This window comes from Trachurus japonicus, chromosome 5 (assembly GCF_045865225.1).
Source record: "Trachurus japonicus isolate A0001 chromosome 5, Traja_1.0".
Taxonomy (NCBI): domain Eukaryota; kingdom Metazoa; phylum Chordata; class Actinopteri; order Carangiformes; family Carangidae; genus Trachurus; species Trachurus japonicus.
The window spans coordinates 5,816,660-5,837,243 of record NC_140911.1 but is presented as its reverse complement, the minus strand read 5'-3'; the positions used below and the strand labels follow the sequence as shown (position 1 = coordinate 5,837,243).

Sequence of the window (20,584 nt, the reverse complement as noted above, 5' to 3'; positions counted from 1 at the left end):
CATAACTTTTATTTTAGTTAATTACGTGATAATGTCAAGAAATAACAATTACTTGCATAGTAATGTCAAGAAATACCTTGAATTACACATGCTTTGAATATTTTGGGAAAGGCCAGAATTTTTCTCCACCAAGTCCTTGTAATTGATCATTATTTCTGGGCTATTTCTCTGCAATCAAACCTTATTTCTTGGCTATATTTGTCAACATTACTATGAAATTGTCCATTATTCCCATAGACTGTACAATATTTATTATAAATATTAGCTATTTCTAGACATTATGATGCAATTTATTGCTATTTCTTGACATAATCACATAATTAACAGCCTGTAAATTAAAGAGTTACCGACTTTTCATAATTAATAGTTAAAGCAGAAGTAAGCGATCCGGTCGTTTTGGCTAATGCTGCGTTCCAGGCAGGCTTTTGAAACCGTAAATTACAGCTTCAAGTCACGACTTACGACTTTGTAGCGTTCCAGGCAACCCACTCGTGTTTTTCCGACCTGTTTTACCGGTGAAAGTCACTATAACGGCCACTCGTAACTTCCGACCCGTGAACTCGCACCAGATCGAACTGGTGCGACTTCACAGGTCGGAAAAACACGAGTTACGGGCTGCCCTGAACGCACCATAACGTCTTGTCAGCCAACGGAGTTAGCAGCCCCCGCCCTCGTCATGGATCTATTGGTCCTCGTCCCTACGTCACCACATTCACGGCGTTCCTTGGCTGCACACACAGCCCTGCATGCCGTTCTCTCTCCTCATTGGATAAAAACTGTAGGATACGAGAAAAGTTTTCTCTTCGGCTCAGAGCAGAGCAGAGGGACTGACAGACCCGTGTTTCGGTCCAAACACTCTATGTAAGTGATTGCTGTCGGAAGATATAACTATTTAAGACTTATATTAACACAAAAATATCACTTACTTCTGCTTTAATGTAAGACTGTTTTTCTGAATTGCTAAAACACAGATTGGACCAAATCCTCAACCTGAACCGACCTATTTACTGAATGAATTACACAGTTACAATTACAGTTTTTCATCAAGCAGTCTCTGTATTTCCCTCTAAAACAACTCTGTCTGGTAACGTTGTGTTATTATCTCATAGCGTGGTGAATGTGCAGGTCACAACTTGTCCACCAGAGCGTTGTGGAGTTGTTGGATTGTGTATTTGATGAGTTTGATGAGGGAAACCAAGAAATCCCATGAGCCTCCGTAGCGTAGCTCTGAGCAGCTCACGGCTCTGCTCCGCCGTTCTAAAAATAGCTTGCACCGACAATTAAAGGTAACGAACCTACTGCTATGACTATAGGGGTTATGGCAATGGGCCAATTTGCCAAAATGTTGAACTATCCCTTTAAACGTAGGATGATCAATTCATATTTAGAACTATGAATTGTGGTGTCTTTTATGCTGCAGACCTTGTTTTTCCTCTTTTTTTTTTGACTCGAGTGCACACCTTCTTTATTTAGTTAATTGTTTACTTTGATTTGCTTTTTTCTGTTTTGTCATCTTTTCTTGGACTTGGACTAAAAACTACAAGGTGAAAATAAGAACAGGAAACAGGACGTAGGAAAAACCGTTGTATTTTATTACTCTATATTAGAAGATACATGATTGAAGTCCTGAAGGGTTTTTGTACATCGATGCAGTCGCCTCGTTTCCAGATCTGGACGACGGAGACGTGGGAATTATCACAACCTGTCGTATATAACACCTCATTTCTGTCACTCACTCCCCCCCCACCCCCAACACACACACACACACACACACACACACACACACACTCCCAAACTATTGGAGCAAGGTATTAAAAGCCTTAAATACACTAATGCATTGTAACATTGTAAGGCAGATACTATTAAACAAACATACCTCTTTCTTTAGTGTATAAATAATGGACGACATTCAACCAGCTATCAGACAGCAGAGCTCCCCGTCGTCGGTCCAGCTAAACGACCACAACCACGGCTACAACTACAACAAACAACAACAGTATCCAGTGCAATCTGTCTCTTCTTCTCACCAACATCCCATAATACTAAAAACAACACAGTGAACAAGTGATTCTTTCTTTTTTTTCTTTTAAAGAAAAGTTCAGGGTCGGATACGTGTGAGAAACAGCAGTGAGTGAGTTCATTTCAGTAGTTTTTTCAATTTTTAAAATTTCTTCTCCCAGAAAAATTAAAAACGTCATCGTTATAGAGATGATGATCGATTGATTGATCAATTTATTGATTGATTGATCGATGACGAGAGGAGACGAGATGATTCTGATAATAATAATTTGGTTTTTAATGCTGTGAGGTCAGTAGTAGTGCACATGTGGCTTCTCAGGCTTTTTTCTCAGGGACTCACAGCCTCGACACACAGGTACTGTCAATGACGAGGGGAACACACGCGCACATACACTCACACACTCACACACACATACACACACACACACACACACACACACACACACACACACACACACACACACACACACACACACACACACACACACACAGACAGAGTACCTGTTGGATTTGCATACGACTAACGAGAAAAGTGCATCCATTTCCTGACAACAACAACAACAAAATAAAGATAAAAATGCAGATTGATTTGCAACAGTGTGAAAACAGAGAAATATAAATCACAGATGATTGATGATGATGCGGAGGTAACGAACACATGGAGGAAAAAAATCAAATATTGCACAGCAGGAACAGTGTGTGTGACGAATACAGTGATAAAAAGGTCCTAACAGGTACATAATAATAATAATAATTCTCTTTATACAAACAGCAGGACAAGTCTTTGACTCTTCTTCCCCACCAACCAAAGAGCTGGTATAATAATAATTAAAAAAAAGGTCCTAACCATCTAAAACATGAGCTGAGAATCAATCAAACGTAGCTCTCGTTATATTTACACAGGTTTCAACCTTAAAAAGCTTGTTGATGTGCAGTCGCTCGTCTCCAGGGGCGACGGAGGCAGAAAACAACAGCGGACATGCTCCGACAGTATGAAAAGATAAAATATATAAAAACAAACGGACTAATAATGTTCAGCTTCCTGGAGTTAGTGTATTCATGTAATGTACAGTTTTTTAAGATATTTATATATTAGTGGCTGATCTGTTTCTGTCCAGAGGGGGCGGAGCCTATTACAGGTGTATTGTTCATCAGTAGTGTGTGTTTTTGTCTCCACAACAGATTGAAGTATTTTCCTTCGACTGGTCTTTAAACCGAGGGAGAAAAATCCTGTTGATTAAAGTTGAAGCAGAAAAAAAAGAAAAACCTGAGGTTCGTGTGAACGGCTCCGGGCAGGTGTGGTTTTTGTTTGACCAGGTGTGTCCTTCTCTTCCTCCTCCTCTTCCTCTTCCTCCTCCTCCTGCTGCTGCTGCTCAGGTGAGTGTCAAGTCTGAGAAACAGCTGGATGATGTTTAATGTTTCCGTCGGGGGCAGTTTTTCATCAAGCCGTCTCTGCACTTACCTCTAAAACAACTCTGTCTGGTAACGTTGTGTTATTATCTCATAGCGTGGTGAATGTGCAGGTCACAACTTGTCCACCAGAGCGTTTTGGAGTTGTTGGATTGTGTATTTGATGAGTTTGATGAGGGAAACCAAGAAATCCCTCTGAGCAGCTCGCGGCTCTGCTCCGCCGTTCTAAAAAATATCTTGCACCGACAATTAAAGGTAACGAACCTACTGCTATGACTATAGGGATTATGGCAATGGGCCAATTTGCCAAAATGTTGAACTATCCCTTTAACACGCCCCCTCTCCCTCCCCTCTCTATAAAAACAATAAGAGCGACTGTTGTTCGTTAACTACGATGTCTCATCAGGCAGAGAGCGATGATCAAACACACTGGTTAATTAATTAATTAATTACACGTCCGGCCGTCACACAGATCCAGGATCAGGTCAGTGGAGTGTGTGTCTATGTGTGTGTGCGTGTGTGTTTATGTGTGTGTGTGTGAGGGGTTGGTGGGGTTGTGGGGGTTCAGGTCGGGCAGCAGGAGCTCAGGACACAGGACAGGAGTTGTTGGTAGTTTGGCTGGGTAAGCGAGGTAGGGTTTGTTTGTTTGTCGGAAAAATCAAGTGGCTTCAAAAAACTGGCAGGAGTGTCGATGGACGAATATTTTTACAAGGTGCCACTCTCCATCATCTCTCCGTCACATTCTCTCCATCTCTCTTTCTCCATCTCTCTGTCTCTCTTTGTGCGTTCGGTGTCGACGGACGAGGCCTCGGCTCAGACCTTAATGTCCTCCTGGATGCTGAGCAGCGACAGCGTCTTTTTGATCCTCAGCGCCGTCAGACGAGCCGCTCCGTTCGCGTACCAACACTCACGCATGATTTTACCCATCACACGCAAAGACTGAGGAGGAAGAGGAAGAAGAAAGAGGAGGAAACAGGGTTAATATAAAGATAATGACAGAACTGTGATGAAGAAATAAACCGTTTGACAGTGACGCTGCTTCTTCTAGTCAACAGAGCCACAGATACTGATAATACAGGAAGGAAATTCATCATTAGCCACGTTTACATTTGCATTTTTTTCTACAAACTGATTATAATCATTCTGATCGGAAATTCCTACTTCGCTGTTTACAAGGACGCGAAATAAATTGATCCGATTAAAACGGGTGTGTGTGCACATCAAGTAATTAATCAGTATAAATTCAGTGTGTCAGATGCACAGTGTATGGAGATACATTTGTGTCTTTATTATTCAATCAAAAGAAAAGTTGATTTAAACAAAAAAAAATATTTTCAATCAAAACAAACTTTACTTCAATCAAAAAAAAAAGTGTTTGAATGCAATTCAATATTATCTCAAATATATTCAATATTTGAGACCCAAAGAATTGCATACGAGCACTTTTTTCTTTGATTGAGGTGAGTTATTATTTGATTGAAAATATTTTTTTGATTAAAGTAATCTTTTTTGTATTTAGGCCATTTTATATGTAGGATATTTGTGTCTTTATTATTCAATCAAAAAAAAAGTTGATTTAAACAAAAAAGATATTTTCAAAAAGATTTAACTTGTGTAATTGTTTAATCAGAATTTTGCAGCTGTGTTTATTTATTCATGGTACCTATTCACTGTATTATCCACTGTATTTGTATCATTGCATTTATTGTATTCAGTATATGTCATCCTATTCTAAAGCCTGACCAGGGACAAAGACTGCAAATTAGCTAAAATAATAAATCAAATATATAAAATATGTTTTTTCACAACAATCACTGTGATTGGGAGTGGTCGTGCAGCCTGGAAGAAGGTTAAAGCACCATTCAAACATTTTTTCTGTGCAAGTATTATAGTCTCTATATCAGGGATGTGAAAACCACATAGAAGCCAAAATGAGGCATAACATTGTTGAAATTGCAAGTATTTTTGTATGTTTTGTAAAACGGAGGGTTCGTTTGCACTAAAACGAATAGAATATTTAGAGTTCTTGTTATTTATAGGTTATTATGCTTTTATTTTACTGGTCCGGTCCACGTGAGATCAAATTGCACTGAATGTGGCCCTGCTCTATATCTTTAACCATAAAAACATTTTTGTTTTCTCAGCATCTGAATCTCCCGTTCCTACCTCGTAGCTCTGCCACCAGTTTGGGATGTTGGGCCGAAGCTTCTGCTCACACACCAGCTTCCTCATCTCCTCTATGGAGGGGTCCGAGGGAACCAGGTCGTAGTAGGGCAGCTGGTACTCCTCGTGGATACCTGGCGATAACACAACACAACACAACACGTTCATCTGTTGACGCTGCGACCTGAGCTCCCAACACCGATACAAAGGAAAACAAACGGCGCGGCTCGAGTTGTCCTGACCTCCACTGTTGCAGCGGCGGGCGACCTCCCAGTAGACCAGACCCAGCGCGTAGATGTCGGCGCACTTGAACGAGTCGAAGTGTCTCGTGTTGATGGTCTCATCCAGAACCTCCGGAGCCATGTACCTGAGGAGACGGGAAAAACAACAACAAGCCCAGGGCGTGATGGTGGTGTCAGAGATACGTGTGGGAACGGACAGACAAGTGTGTGTGTGTGTGTGTGTGTGTGTGTGTGTGTTAGTGCTGCACGATTTGGACAAAAATGTGCAACTGCATTTATGGTGGACAGTATTGCACTTTGCCATTGCGATGAAGTCTACTTGCTTGATTATGCAGGACAACACAGAGAATAACATAGATTTGAGTGTGTTTCTCAACTCAAAACATACACATTTTAAAGGGATAGTTCAACATTTTTGGCAAATTGGCCCATTGCCATAATCGCTATAGTCATAGCAGTAGGTTCGTTACCTTTAAAGAGGAACTAAGCAGGATTTCTCCCGTGGCTATGCTACATTTTTACCTTCATTAAAAAGCTCCGGAGTAATTGTGATTTGACCGTTGTTGTGAGGTCAGACACACCTGGATTAATCAGTTTGTCCAATAATGTAAGACAGGAAATAAAGGAGCTGGCTAAAGTTCAGGAAGTAGTGGAGCTGTGCATAAAGCCTATTGTTGGTGCAAGCTACTTTTAGAACGGCGGAGCAGAGCCGCGAGCTGCTCAGAGCTACGCTACGGAGGCTCATGGGATTTCTTGGTTTCCCTCATCAAACTCATCAAATACACAATCCAACAACTCCACAACGCTCTGGTGGACAAGTTGTGACCTGCACATTCACCACGCTATGAGATAATAACACAACGTTACCACACAGAGTTGTTTTAGAGGTGAATTCATGCAAAACCACTGATGTGCGTTGCACTCAGGGACAGTTTTTCAGGCAAGCAGTCTCTGTATTTACCTCTAAAACAACTGTGATTAGATTAATTGTGCCGCACTAGTCTGTGTGTGTGTGTGTGTGTGTGTCGGGGGGGCTCGGACCTCTTGGTGCCGACCCTCTGGTTGGGGGCGATGTCGATGGTGTCGGTGGCGGAGTCGTGGCGGACGGCCAGGCCCAGGTCAGCGATGGCACAGGTGCAGTTCTTCTTCACCAGGATGTTCTTGGACTTGAGGTCACGGTGGGCGATGCCGGGCTTTCCTACACACACACACACACACACACACACACACACACACACACACACACACACACACACACACACACACACACACACACACACACACACACACACACACACACACACACACACACACACACACACACACTTTAGACACTCCTCCTCCTCATCACTAACTGTTATGTACAGTTTTATTTTATTTCTTTTATTAAATTCACACACAGTGGGGAAAATCAGTATTTGATCCCCTGCTGATTTTATAAGTTTGCTCCCCACAAAGAAATGGACGGTCTATAGTTTTTATGATAAGTTTATTTTAACAGAGAGAAACAGAAAATCAACATCAGAACATCCAGAAATAATATCATCAAATAAAGGTTTTAAACTAATTTACTAATTTGAAATATGGGGCAAATAAAATCAGCGGGGGATCAAATACTTATTTTCCCCACTGTATAAACATCTTCTGGAAATTAAAAAAAAGGATTTTCTTCATCCTGATCCTTTCCATGCATGGGATGTGTGAATTATAATTTATCATCATTTTGTCAGTAATGCATGAATTGAAAATGGATTTATTTTTTATATTGCTGGATTTTGTTTTTTTTATTCATAGCCACGGAAACAAAATTTTGTTCATACATTCACTACAAGGTGTATTGTTTTTTTTTTGAATGACAAATAAAAGTAATCTATCATTGTATCTATGTATCTATCCATCTATCCATGTATCTATCTATGGGACTAATAAAAATGAAAATGTGTAATATGTACACACATCAAAAATGCCTACATTATGATTTATATTGGGTATAAAATGATATTTATCTCATTTATATATATGTATAAGTGAAGTCCTGTCTAAATGCAGGTGTGCAGTAACAGAGACACTACCTTGTGTTCCCAGGATCTCCATGTGCAGGTGTGCGAGGCCGCTGGCGGCCGACAGAGCCAGTTTGATCATCCCCTCTGTGGTGACGGAGTATCGGTTCAGGTAGTCGAACAGGGAGCCGTGCTCGTGGTAGTCGGACACCAACCACAGCTGAGTCCAGGTGCCGTTGTCTGAGCCACAGAGAGAGAGAGATGTTCAAAACATGCAGAAAGATTCATACAGAAGAGCATCAGGGCCGACAGAGAAGATTCTGGGCTCTAGTTTCGTAGTCCAGGTGCAGCGCAGGTGAGAGAGACGTTTTAATCTGTGTTAATTCAGTGAGTTTGCAACATCAAATCATATGTTGAATCTGTGCTGACCTTTTCTCTCCTCTGCTGGTTCGGAAACCTTAACATCAAGTCAAAAAATGCACTAAGCAGACTAGCAGAGTGATGAAAACAAGCAGCAAGATTTCGGGAGTCCAACAGTGCACACTTACAGATCTGTTCAATAGGCAGATAATTAGGAAGGCTAATGCCATTCTTTCTGATAGCTCCCATCCCTTACACTCTGAATTCAGCTTTTGCCTTCTGGCTCCCAATTCAGACTTCCTCGTATAAAAAGTAATAGGTACAAGCACTCCTTGATCCCTACAGCCATCTCCCTTTTGAATTCTGTACAGGGCAGGAGTCGTACCTGACTGTTTGACTGATATTCTGTGGCTCTGTTCTCTGTTTCTTGTTTCTTGTGATGTTGATGATGATGTAGATATGGAGGATACGCACTGATTGCACTTTCCCGGTCATTTATGGGCTTTTTTAGTCGTGCCACTGTTGTTGTTTCAACACATTGTATTTTACCCACCCCTTTTTAATTGTGTGTCTTTTTACTTGCTGCAACAATAATTGCCCTACGGGGACACAAATAAAAACCTTGAACCTTGAACCTTGATCTAAATTTCTGAGAAAAAAGTCAAAATTTCTGAGAAAAAAGAAATCAAAATTTCTGGGGGAAAAAAAAAAAAATCAAAATTTCTGCGAAAAATCTAAATTTCTGGAAAAAAAAAAAACAATTTCTGAGAAAATAAGTCAGAATTTCTTTTTGTTTTTATCTCAGAACTGATTTCTGACTTTTTTACTCAGAATCTGTTGGCCCTAATGCTCTTCTGTAGATTAATGACAAAAATAGAATAGAAAAATAGAAAAAAATCAAGACGTCCTTCACACCTTTGTTGTCAGCGGCGATGAAGCCCAGGATGTTCTCGTGGCGCAGCATGATGGTCTGGTAGATCTCGGCCTCTCGGAACCAGGAGCGCTCCTCTCTGGAGGAGAAGATCTTCACGGCCACGTCGCCTCCTCGCCACCGTCCTCGCCACACCTCGCCGAACCGGCCTTTACCGATGATCTCCTGCAGGACGATGGTTCTGGCCACGGTGCGCTGGACGAACAGAGGCAGACCTGCTCAGAGACGACACACAACGTCATGAGTGGTGTCCGTCCCTTATCGTCACATTATCAGCTGAGAGATGTTTTCATTTTGGTTTATTTTGACACTTATTATTTTGACACTTAAACGTAGGCTAAAAACCCATCTTTTTAATCTGGCTTTTATGCTATAGTCTCATAGTGATTTTATTCTATTTTACAGTTTTATACTCTTTCTTATTGTTATCTTTCTCTTTAGTGTTTGAGTGTTGTGTTTTTGAGTGTTTTCTTATTTATTTTATCTATTCTATTTTATAACATTTTATTGTTGTTAAAAGTTGTTATTTTATTTATCTATTTTCTATTGCTATATTTTATTTTATTGTTGTTTTTAATCTCCGTGCATTAGTCTCCATGCTATTTGTCTTGTTTTACCCCCTATATACAGTATATATACTTGTTCAATCAAAATGTAAAGCACTTTGAACGGCATCTATTTGCTTTGAAAGGTGCTATATAAATAAAATTTGATTGACTGATTGATTCAACGAACGGTTATGTAACACAACGTACCATATCTTATAAATTTAACTGCTATAAGGTGCAAGCTACAGTGCTGCTGCAAAAGTGCTGCAAAGTTTATGAAGCCTTTGATAGTTTAGATTATTTTATTATCACCAGTTTTAAAATATGAAATGTCAGGTTTATGTTTAAGTTCCATGTCCTTGTTTTGAGGAAAAACAAGCCTAGTTCTCTGTTTGTTTGTGTTTTGTTTTGTGTTTTGTGTCACGTGTCAGGCCTATCACGTTTCATTCTTTATCTCTCAAATTTATTATCTCGTTATCTCGGAAAAACAAAGGAAAATTCTCTCGTTATCTTGGGAAAACGAAGGAAATAAATTGTATGTATGAATGACTCTTTAGGGGCTTCCGTAAATTTCCAGTAGTTTAAGTCAACCAAGTATTGATTGCATATAGATGGACATACTTTTCCATATTAAAAATGTTCTTTTTAATTGGTCTTTTGTAATAATAACACAGGAGGAAGAAGCGAGCACTCACCCAAAAAAATATAAAAGGATAAATCTTATAGAGGTGCGTGGCTACAGCAGCAGACTGAGAATCTTTTGTAATAGTAAACATTTTTGAGATTTTGAATTTTAGGTCTTCATTAAACGTACATTAGAAGTAAAATAAATTAAATAAATAAAGACATGAAATGTTGGGTATTCCGTGATGCATTTTGGGCCGTAATTTTGGGCCATTCTTACGGGCAATGTTTACGTTGCCATGGGAATTCACGGTAAAGACCGCAGGACAGAGCGAGAGAGAAAGTACACTAATTGCTGCGTATTAAACAACATAACAAGTTTTTATTATAAATAACCGGTGTGAAAATGTTGTGAGCACACCAACATGTGTCGTGTGATGGAGGAGAAAGTAAGGTTTGGTCGTTTTGACGGCAGCTATCCAAGCCATTCAGCGCCTCTTGGTCAGCTCCAGTCAGCTCTGAGACCCGAGGTCCTTGGCTGGTTTCCAAGCAGGAAACTGAAAAAATCTCAGCCCATCGAGCTTTTTGCCGCTGTGATCATGCGAACGATTGTAGCAGCTAATCACACAACAAGTCTGCACCATCTCACCGGGATAAAAAAGAAAAACACTACTGAAAACTCTCTGCCGAGGATACTCTACCGAAGACACTCCACTACAACCGCTTTTGAAATGCCCGCAAAGCCCACAATGCATTGCGGTTTCCCCACCCTGTGACGTCACCCTTTCGAGCCCTATTAGTTTAACTTTTTGAACTGAATTGCTGACATAAATAAAACTTTTCCATGATATTCTAATTTATTTATATGCACCTGTACATTTAATATTAGTTCTGCTTTATACATTATCTGCACTATCTTGTAGTCAACTTGTAGTAGTGTGTTCTCTGCGCTGTGATCTTGTGATAATTTGTGTTTTGTTTTGTTATAGACTGATAGAAGAAATATCTTATGTGCATGAATGAGCAGAACAAGACGTCTAACAGCTGCTTCTACTTCTGGCGATGTGCCGACCTGAGCCGGAGCCGGATGTGGACAGGTCGTAGATGAGGTCCTGCAGCGTCCGGTCCTTGGCCGGGTACAGGTGGTCGCAGGACGGGTCCTCCACCTCCAGCCTCTGGCGGTGGTTGTAGGCCCGCTGGTGGTACTGGTACAGGAACACGCCGCCCAGCAGCAGCAGACACAGCAGGAACAGAGGCCCCGCGATCACCGCCACCAGCTCCACCAGCCCCCAGGCGCCGCCCGGGCCGTAGCCGCCGTCCACCCCCGACGGAGACGTGACTGCAAAAAACAAGAGCAAAGAGGGAGGAGATTCATATGTGACACGACTTCTTCCTCTGATGAGGCGATTTCCTGATCACAGCAACAACAAAACATTTAAAAAAAGCTTTTGTCCAAGCTGACAATTAGAAAACCAGAAAACCATTCACTGCATTAAATTATGTTGGTTATTTCCACTTTTTTTTATACAAAGAAACGCTCAATCAACACTGAGAGAGGCTTTTACTGTGAAATGCAGCAACACAATAAGAGCTGAAATTAAATTAGCAGCAAAATAACTCAGTTAAAAGGTCACATCAGTCTCTCATTCAGCCGAGCTGGGCCCAGTTGTTCAAAACTATACGGATTTTGAAATCCTTTTTTTTGCCATCCAGGATCACGTAATCCGTCTTTACTTAGTTTTATACCAGTTGTTCGAAGCAAAGTTCGAATAATAATACAGATGCAAACTTTTTAAAGATGACCAAATCTGTATAATGAGTGAAAAAAGCAAATATACAGGACATTAGTCAAACACATTGTGAATATTTGTTTCAAATTCAAACTTTGAATTTCAAATTTCATTAAATTATCCAGTAGTTTGCAAAAATGGATTGCATGTCTCCACCCACGGACTTTAGGTAATCTCTGATTGGACTATCAGTAATACTTTTATTTATTTACTTTACTCTTTACCCTTTTTTTTATCTTATTGCTTACTTCCATGACTGGAGATGTTTACCGATCTCTTCATGTACGTTTTTTCTTTCCCACGGATATTTTGCACTCTATAGTTTGTTTATATACAAAATCAAAAATCAATAAAAAAGTAAATGACAAAAAAAAAAAAAAATCCAGTAGTTGAGGAAAAATTCTTCAATTGTGGAATAATTAAAAGTTAACTTTATGTAAGTGTATCACTGTGATGGTTAAAAAAACAGGTGCAAAATATAAACCAATAAAGTATATATGCTACATAATAAATATTGTTGATTTGATCAGTTTGAATTTGATTTAAATCATATTTTGTTCCCTGAATCCACCCGAATGCTGTGATCAGAATAATCCAGATGTTTTGGATCAAAGTTTTCCTGATCCAACTAAAAAGTTTTGAACAACACAAATTGAGGGTTTGATCCAGATTAAAACCAAAAACTGGATCACGTGATCTGATCCAATCTCAGAATCCGTTTTTAGTTTTGAAACAACCCATTTTCAAGATTTGATCCGATCCAGTATCCAAAATCCGATTTGATTACCTTTTGAACAACTGGGCCCAGGTTTTAGTTTTGTGTTTCAATACGAGGCTTTTTTAAATTTTCTATAACGAAACAGGAGCTTGTGCACCCTCAGACCAAAACAGACGTATCACTCCTCACTTTGTCTCTGAAGTGTCGTTAAAAACTTCCTATGAACTCTGTGATTTTTGTTTGAGCTGTGAACGAACTCTCTCCACTTTCCTGTCACCATTGTTCCTCGGTGACGTGTCCTTTCGGCAGAAAAATGTGGAGGACACTGAACAAAAAAAAACACTTCTGGAAACATTACAGTAAATCTTTTGAGGAACTGTGAATCACATAAAAAATAAAGGAAATCCTGAAATGTTTTTTTAAAATCTAACATCTCATTTATTCTCAAGGCTGCAGGTTAAAAAGAAGCAGCAAATGCCTCAACCCTTTAAAGGGATACGCCAACATTTTTTTCGTGTCTTGCCTCACTCCCGAGTCCATGACCAGCAGATAGACACCATCCTTTCGACTGCGTGCAGTAACAAGGGAGATAGAGCCGTATCGCCTGTAATTAGCTTAGCTCAAACGCTGGAAGTGTATAGGTAGTGTTAGCCTGCCTGCTACCTGAGCCGAAATCAGTGGTCAGAAGCTGATTTCATTTTAGCTCTAAACTCTGTAAATATATCACTTTATCAACATTTCAAACATTTTTAGGCGAGAAAGTAGCCGTTTAGATCAGCAGTGTGTCCTTAATTTGTCTAAAGCTGTTTACAATTTTGTTCAGACAAATTCGGCGCTACTCAAGCTAGCCGTTGTGGCCAGCACACTTCCGGTTATTTTCACAAAATAAAACACCCGTTGCCCTTTACATACAGAAAACCATGACGATAGAATTTGTGCTTTTACTTTGAAATAGGAAGCTAACCTACCCTCGATGTAGCTAGCTTGAACCAAAATAAACCGTCTTTGCTTGAACCCTCCGTTTTGCCTTACCGGAGAGTTTTGTCAGCTCTGAGACGAAGATCGGCCCGCCGGTTTCCGTTTAGAGTTGCTGAAGAGTTTCTCTGATGACTTTAGGTGGAGGCAGGCTAACACTACCTATACACTTCCAGTGTTTGAGCTAAGCTAATTACGGGCGATACGGCTCTATCTCCCTTGTTACTGCACGCACAGTCGAAAGGATGGTGTCTATCTGCTGGTCATGGACTCGGGAGTGAGGCAAAATGTTGGCGTATCCCTTTAATGCAGCTTCTTATCCTCACGGAGCTCGTATTAGATGCACAGTATGTGATTTATTAGCTGCTGCTGTTTAATCTCCGTCACAGTTCTCTACCTGAGGGAACCTTGAGGTCGATGCTGTTGCAGTAGTCGGTGTAGCAGCAGTGGATGTTGAGCAGACCCTCGGCTCCCAGGCAGTAGAACGGCTGCCCGGGGGGAACCAGCTTGTCCCGTGTGATGCAGATGCGGATGTGGCGCTCTTGGCCGTCGATGAAGGAGGTGGAGGCCATGCAGGCGCCATCGGTCTCGCACTGGGAACCGGTCTTCTCACACTGGGCTGTGGTGCAGTTACACCAGATGGCTGCAGAGACAGAGGGATGGGAGCAAAACATGTGTTAGAAATAATAACAATATAGCTTTATATTAGACCCTATAGGCTATATAATAGGCAAGACGAACAACACAACAACAAACACACAACACATACGATAAAAGAGAATAAAGCTAAAAAATACATGTTTTATATCAATCCTCTGTACTGTATCCATCCAGTACAGACGGATACCTGATGGAGCTACTGTTGATGTTGGTCAAACTATTGATTATATTATTTTCTGAGGCATCAAGCCGACACATAAATCTATACATAAGGTTTCTAAGTGCAGCGTTAAAGGGATATTTCAACATTTTGGCAAATTCACCCATTGCCATAATCCCTATAGTCTTTAGGAGTAGGTTCGTTCGTTACCTATAATTGTCAGTGCAAGCTGTTTTTTGATCGGCGGAGCAGAGATACAAGCTGCTCAGCTAACGCTACTGAGAAGGCATATGGGATTTCTTGGTTTCCCTCATCAGACTCATCAAAAACACAATCCAACAACTCCACAAGGCTCTGGTGGACAAGTTGTGACCTGCACATTCGCCACGCAGCGAGCTACAGGCTGTGGCTAACAACAGCTAACATTCATATCAAAAACATATCGCCGTCAAAACGTAGTTGCCAGTCTTTTTTTTCCAGCCGGGTTTAAGCAGAGAATTATCGCTTATTAGACGGACCACGTCAAGTCCGGTCTTCTAACCCTCCGCTCCTCCATGTGCATCAAATCAATCCATGGAGCGGTGGATAATGTTATTTATCATCTACCATGTTACCATGTGTATATCTGTGTAGTCTTATCTGTCATAAACAAGAGATTACGGGTTATGGGGCGCGTTACATTTGTGTGGCGGTGTCGCCATGGAGACGAGAGCTGGGACACCGGGTCGGAAGCTCTGATCTTACAAGGTTGGTTTTCAGCCAAGAGACGCTAGGTGGAAGGCAGAGAGCCTCCATTCTCCCTGGAACTAGTTACAAGTCAGTGATTTAACCAGAACTAGGACTCTGGAGCTGGTTAATTAAGGGACAGATCTGCATAGTTCGTCTTTAAATACTAACTCTAAATTTGACTGGGAGTCTGTCAGGTTTTACAGCTGCAGTTTGAACCACATTTGAAATTTCATTTACTCGTGTATCTTTTGTTGAGACCTTCTGAGCCGGATCATGACCAAAACAACAATATAGCAACACCACAGTGGAAAATTACCTCATTACCTCCAACAGAAAGTCGGTCTTTATCAAGAAACTAATCAAGAAACTCATTCTGTGAATTTTAAACATGGTTGAAAAACCCACAGAATTTCAAGGAGCTGTGATTAAAGTTAAATTTAAAGGAACTGAGCATCTGCAGAAAATTGGGACTATTAAAGCACTGAAGAGCATTAAATGTAAATGTCTCATTATTATTCTAAATGGACAATAAATGAGGCATTTTTACTGATCATACTGTTGGGACACATACATATCAAAATTATGCATATTTTCCAAACTACTCATTTGTTTTGAATATAAAATCATAATCTGCAATGTAGCTGGCAACTACTGAATAGAATAAACAATATAATAGAGAAACAACAACGCGCAGCCATAGATAAAGTTATAAAAAAAACTCCAATCTACTGTGGTTTATTCAGTGTGTGACATGTTGTTTCACAGTTTTGGTTCTGGAAGGTGGAAACTCGACAAGGCTCCAGTGAATTTTGCAGCGAAGTCCTTTAAATATTTCAGGTTTTTTAAGAGAAAAAATGTCATGACATCGTGCCAAGATGAACTGGAGACTGAGGATGAGGAAGTAGAGGAAGTGCTGGGTGGTGGTGGTGGTGGTGCATTCGGGTGGCAGGGGCTTTTGGGAGGATGGGTGGAGGAAGGTTTATGTGAGGGCATGAAGGAGGAGGAGGAGGAGGAGGAGAGATTAAATGACCAGCTGTGACAGTCATTAGACGAACAAGAGACGGAGACTTCCTCTGTGAAATTGACTAACGTTATTAAGACACAGACGTGATGTGACATTCCAGTAACTCAGACAAAAAAGAAGAAGAAGGAGAAGAAAAATGTTTTTAAAAAAAGCCCCTGTTTTTGGATTCTGTGGAGAAAATAAAGACGACCTGGCGTGGTGGAAAGATGAGCTGCTTGAACTTCAGCTTCATCTACGTCAAACAGGGATAGGAGGGAGGAGGGGGGATATATAGGGTTAAAAAAAAAACATTACAACATGTTTCGTGGCACTGACTCACACAATGCCTACAACACCTACTGAGCAGATGCTGCTGGTTAAATAGCAGCAACAAAAACAACCACAGAAGATAAAATAAGGAAAGAAGGACGACGACGACGACGACGACTATGTGCTGCTGACTGAACATGAAACAGCTCTGACATTTCAGACTTTCCGTGGTTATTAACAGGTTTAAACCACACTGCGCTGATTGTTGTAAACCTGCTGAACTGTAGATAAGACACCGACTTCTTGACTGACGACTGCACATTCACCATTATGAAAGGAAAACAGTGATGAAACAAGTGATGAAATGATAAAACAATCACAGAGTCAAATCTCTCTCCACTGGTGTTTGAACGCTGCGTCGTGTTTTTTTCTGCACAACAGGTCAGACCGGATTTGTCCCGTGCCAGTTGTATTTTACAACACATTAGCAACAAGTTCATGTCCCGTCATCCTGCAGTCTTCAACAGAAACAGAACCGAGACGATAGATTATAATGAGCTCCTCCTGGCACCATCATTTCATACGAGGAAGAAGAAGAAGGAAGGAACTGTTTCCAAATTTTTAAAACATCGCTTTGTCCCAGGAAAAAAACATTTACACTGTGACAACTAATCCTTTTAATTATCTCTGTTTTAGTTTATTGCCAAATCTTTCAATTAACAGGAAATGAATCAGCAGCAACTATTCTGGTTTTCATCTAATCACTCATCAAGAAAAGAAAAACACCAAAGATGCTCTCTCTGTGAAAATCATTTTTCAGTATCTCCTGACAGTTGAAACAAAATTAATTCAATCCATTAATAGTTTTAATTTGTATATTACAAAGATTATTCAAAATTCAAATAACAATGGAAACAATAGTTAGTTGTTAGTTCCTGACCTACTTGCAGCAGAACTGGATATGTTTAGCTACATCTTACTCATCAGCCAGTACAACTCTGCCCAGTCAGATGCATATTATTAACCTGCTGTTGCTGATGAATGAATTGTATTTATTGTAAGTTTATCTATATACATCACCTTTAACAGACACCAGTCACAAAGAACTTTACAATTTAAATCTGATTATCCTGCACATTAACATCTGTTATCTGTCATTATAATAACTGTATAAAAATGTGCACTCTCTATCTATCTGGCTGGATGAGTACACATGTTGCCTCCACCATTAAACAACACTTGGTCACTTGTATTGTTATTGTCTTAATACTGTACTGTATTGATATTCTATTTTATTTATTTTGCTTGTTTGGTTGTTCTTGTTGGTTGTACTGTTCTTTGTTTTGTTCTAATTGTGCGTCTGTTGTATGTGAATATTATTCTGGTTTGAAATACATTATGGAATAAATAAATATAAAAAAATATATATACTGACTGTAGGAGGAACACATACACACAGGCCCAAACTAAACAAAACAGGACTGTCTCTGTGTTTACAGTAAAAAAAAAAAAAAATTCCCTGAGCTGTCAGTCCATGCCTCCTGAACACACTGTCTGCTCCACAGCAACACGGAGACATAATACGAGATATAATGTTTTATTAAATGACTATTAGAGGTATATAAAAGAGTATAACCCGGTCTATCTTGTGATGAATACACTTAAGTTAATATCTTTATAGCTTCATTATTATCATCTGACCAGCTACATGTTTGTATACTGTGTCTCTGCATAACATTGGGGAGGTTATTAAACTGTTTAATTAAATGTGATGATATTGACTGTAGGAGGAACACACCCACAGGTCCAAACTAAACTAAACAGGACTGTCTCTGTGTTTATAGTAAAATTAATTCACTGAGCTGTCAGTCCATGCTACAATGAACACACTGCTGTTGCTCCACATTAGCCTGTTAGCTCCACATCAGCCTGCTAGCTCCACAGCAACACAAAGACGTAAAAAATAGATATAACGTTTTATTACATGATTATTAAAGGTATATAAAAGAGTATAACCCGGTCTATATAATGAGGGCTGACCTGTTTTTTCCTGCCTTCGGGCTCAGTTCAACTCTGTTCGTCAGGCTAGTAGAAGCTAGGTGGCTAACTAACTAACTAGCTGGCCGTCTGGCTAACGTTAGCTCGCTGCTAGCTCAACGGCCGCGGCGCGCGCCCCGGCGCTGTCAACGGCCGCTGAGCTCCGTCAACAACAACAGTTGAGTTGTTCCAGTTTTTTTTAACTCACCCTCGGAGCCTCGGAACAACAGGACGGACTGGACCACCACCACGACGGCTACCGAGACCCGGAGGTGGAGGAGGAGGAGGAGGTTAGCCATGGTCAATGAATTCCCGATTCATCGCATTAACACGGTGGTGAGTTTGGCTCAAAGAAGACGAGGAGGCGAAGAGGAGGAGGAGGAGGAGGAGGAGAGATGGTGACAGGCTGAGAGAGCTAGTAACATGGTCCACCAGCAGGCTGCAGCACACACACAGAGGAGAGGTGAACATCTATCTATCTATCTATCTATCTATCTATCTATCTATCTATCTATCTATCTATCTATCTATCTATCTATCTATCTATCTATCTATCTATCTATCTATCTATCTATCTATCTATCTATCTATCTATCTATCTATCTATCTATCTATCTATCTAATCCCTACTTCCATTGACCTAGCCAAGTTAAAGGACAACATCGTTAACCTTTTATCAGGGCCGTTGCTAGGAATTCTGGGCCCCCTGAAAGAATACTAAAGTGGGCCCCTACCCCCGGACTTTTCCACTTTTTTTTCTTAGACTACATATGTATTATCTTTTTTTTTATTTAGCCTACTTTGTTTTGATGCTAATGCAGCATTACTATGAGTATTAGCTAGTCAGGGTCTTATGCAGAATAATTCAGTCATACAAAGATTAGACTACAGGGTTTTTTTTGGGCCCTATACTGGTTTCTGGGCCGCTAGAATTATCATCACCTTTCTAACGGCCCTGTATCTATCTATCTATCTATCTATCTATCTATCTATCTATCTATCTATCTATCTATCTATCTATCTATCTATCTATCTATCTATCTATCTAATCGAATCCCTACTTCCATTGACCTAGCCAAGTTACAGTTTTTCTCAGTCACTTTGGTGCTATTCTCAGATCAGAATGAAAGTTCTCATAACTATTAGTTCAACCTCCACAACATGTAGTCATTTGTCCACATCATAGTAGCAGTTTCTCCTTCCTCTGAACAAATTGCAAATGCTTGTATACAGTTGCTCTCATACAATTCTCTGCTGTTTTACAACATTATCATTTGTTTATGTCATGTCAGTCAAAATGAACTATACTTTTGAACGCTGAATAGTCTTTCCCTATAAAACTAATAGTCCTCATTTCATTGCTTGAGTCATTACATACAAAATTGTTGAACTAGTTTTCAAAATCTGTCAAACTAATTTTAAATGTTGGGAGAAGCACTGTGAATTCAATTATTCAAACATTTACAGTAAGGAACAACAGGTATGTATGGTATTGGACAGTAATTCAGCACTAAACAATCTGCACTGCTGTCATTGTGTCAGGCATTACTGTAAGATACAGTGGGACAAGAACTTTTTTACATTTACATTTAGACTTACAGCTTCACTAGAGAACAGATTTACTGTATTGTAATGTATTACAGCAACCACAGTAAAGATTTCCCATCTTTACAGTACGGTACTGTACTACAGCATTTTACAAGTAGGAAGCACTTTTACAGTATTGTACACTACAGTAATAATGGTTGATGCAGTACATGTACTGTACATTACTGTAATGTTACTCTGCATCACATAGGATTACCAGACAACCTCACAGAGCTGGAAGAGACTGAGCCCTTTTTACTCTGCTACAAGAACAAGACATTTGTGCAATGGTGATTACAAACAATGTCATAAGGTTGAAAGAGATACAATGTAAGGATGACATTACTGTATCTTGGGA

General features: G+C 40.1%; 1 protein-coding gene across 2 annotated transcripts; it reads right to left on the bottom strand.

Moving 5' to 3' along the window:
- Window positions 1–3,572: 3,572 nt before the first annotated feature.
- On the bottom strand, window positions 3,573–19,110 carry LOC146986901 (activin receptor type-1B-like). Of its 2 annotated transcripts, XM_085775761.1 has the most exons (9): window positions 18,848–19,094; window positions 14,178–14,423; window positions 11,370–11,636; window positions 9,110–9,340; window positions 7,907–8,074; window positions 6,876–7,032; window positions 5,835–5,959; window positions 5,596–5,726; window positions 3,642–4,368 (listed from the first exon to the last, which is right to left on the bottom strand). In XM_085775761.1, exons 1-9 carry the CDS (start codon window positions 18,936–18,938, stop codon window positions 4,243–4,245), a joined length of 1,542 nt encoding a protein of 513 aa, XP_085631887.1. In that variant the 5' UTR covers window positions 18,939–19,094; the 3' UTR covers window positions 3,642–4,242. The 2 variants fall into 2 exon arrangements, with proteins under 2 accessions (XP_085631886.1, XP_085631887.1); XM_085775760.1 differs by having other exon boundaries at window positions 3,573–4,368; window positions 5,596–5,959; window positions 18,848–19,110.
- Between the last annotated feature and the right edge of the window lie 1,474 nt (window positions 19,111–20,584).

Bases quoted from the DNA above. Each gene is read 5' to 3' on its own strand.
- LOC146986901 (XM_085775760.1), bottom strand. From the start codon at position 18,938: ATGGCTAACCTCCTCCTCCTCCTCCACCTCCGGGTCTCGGTAGCCGTC. The intron at 14,424-18,847 runs GTGAGTTAAAAA...CTGTCTCTGCAG, and splicing joins GTTGTTCCGAGGCTCCGAGG to CCATCTGGTGTAACTGCACC. The intron at 5,960-6,875 runs GTCCGAGCCCCC...CCGTCTCCTCAG, and splicing joins CAGAGGGTCGGCACCAAGAG to GTACATGGCTCCGGAGGTTC.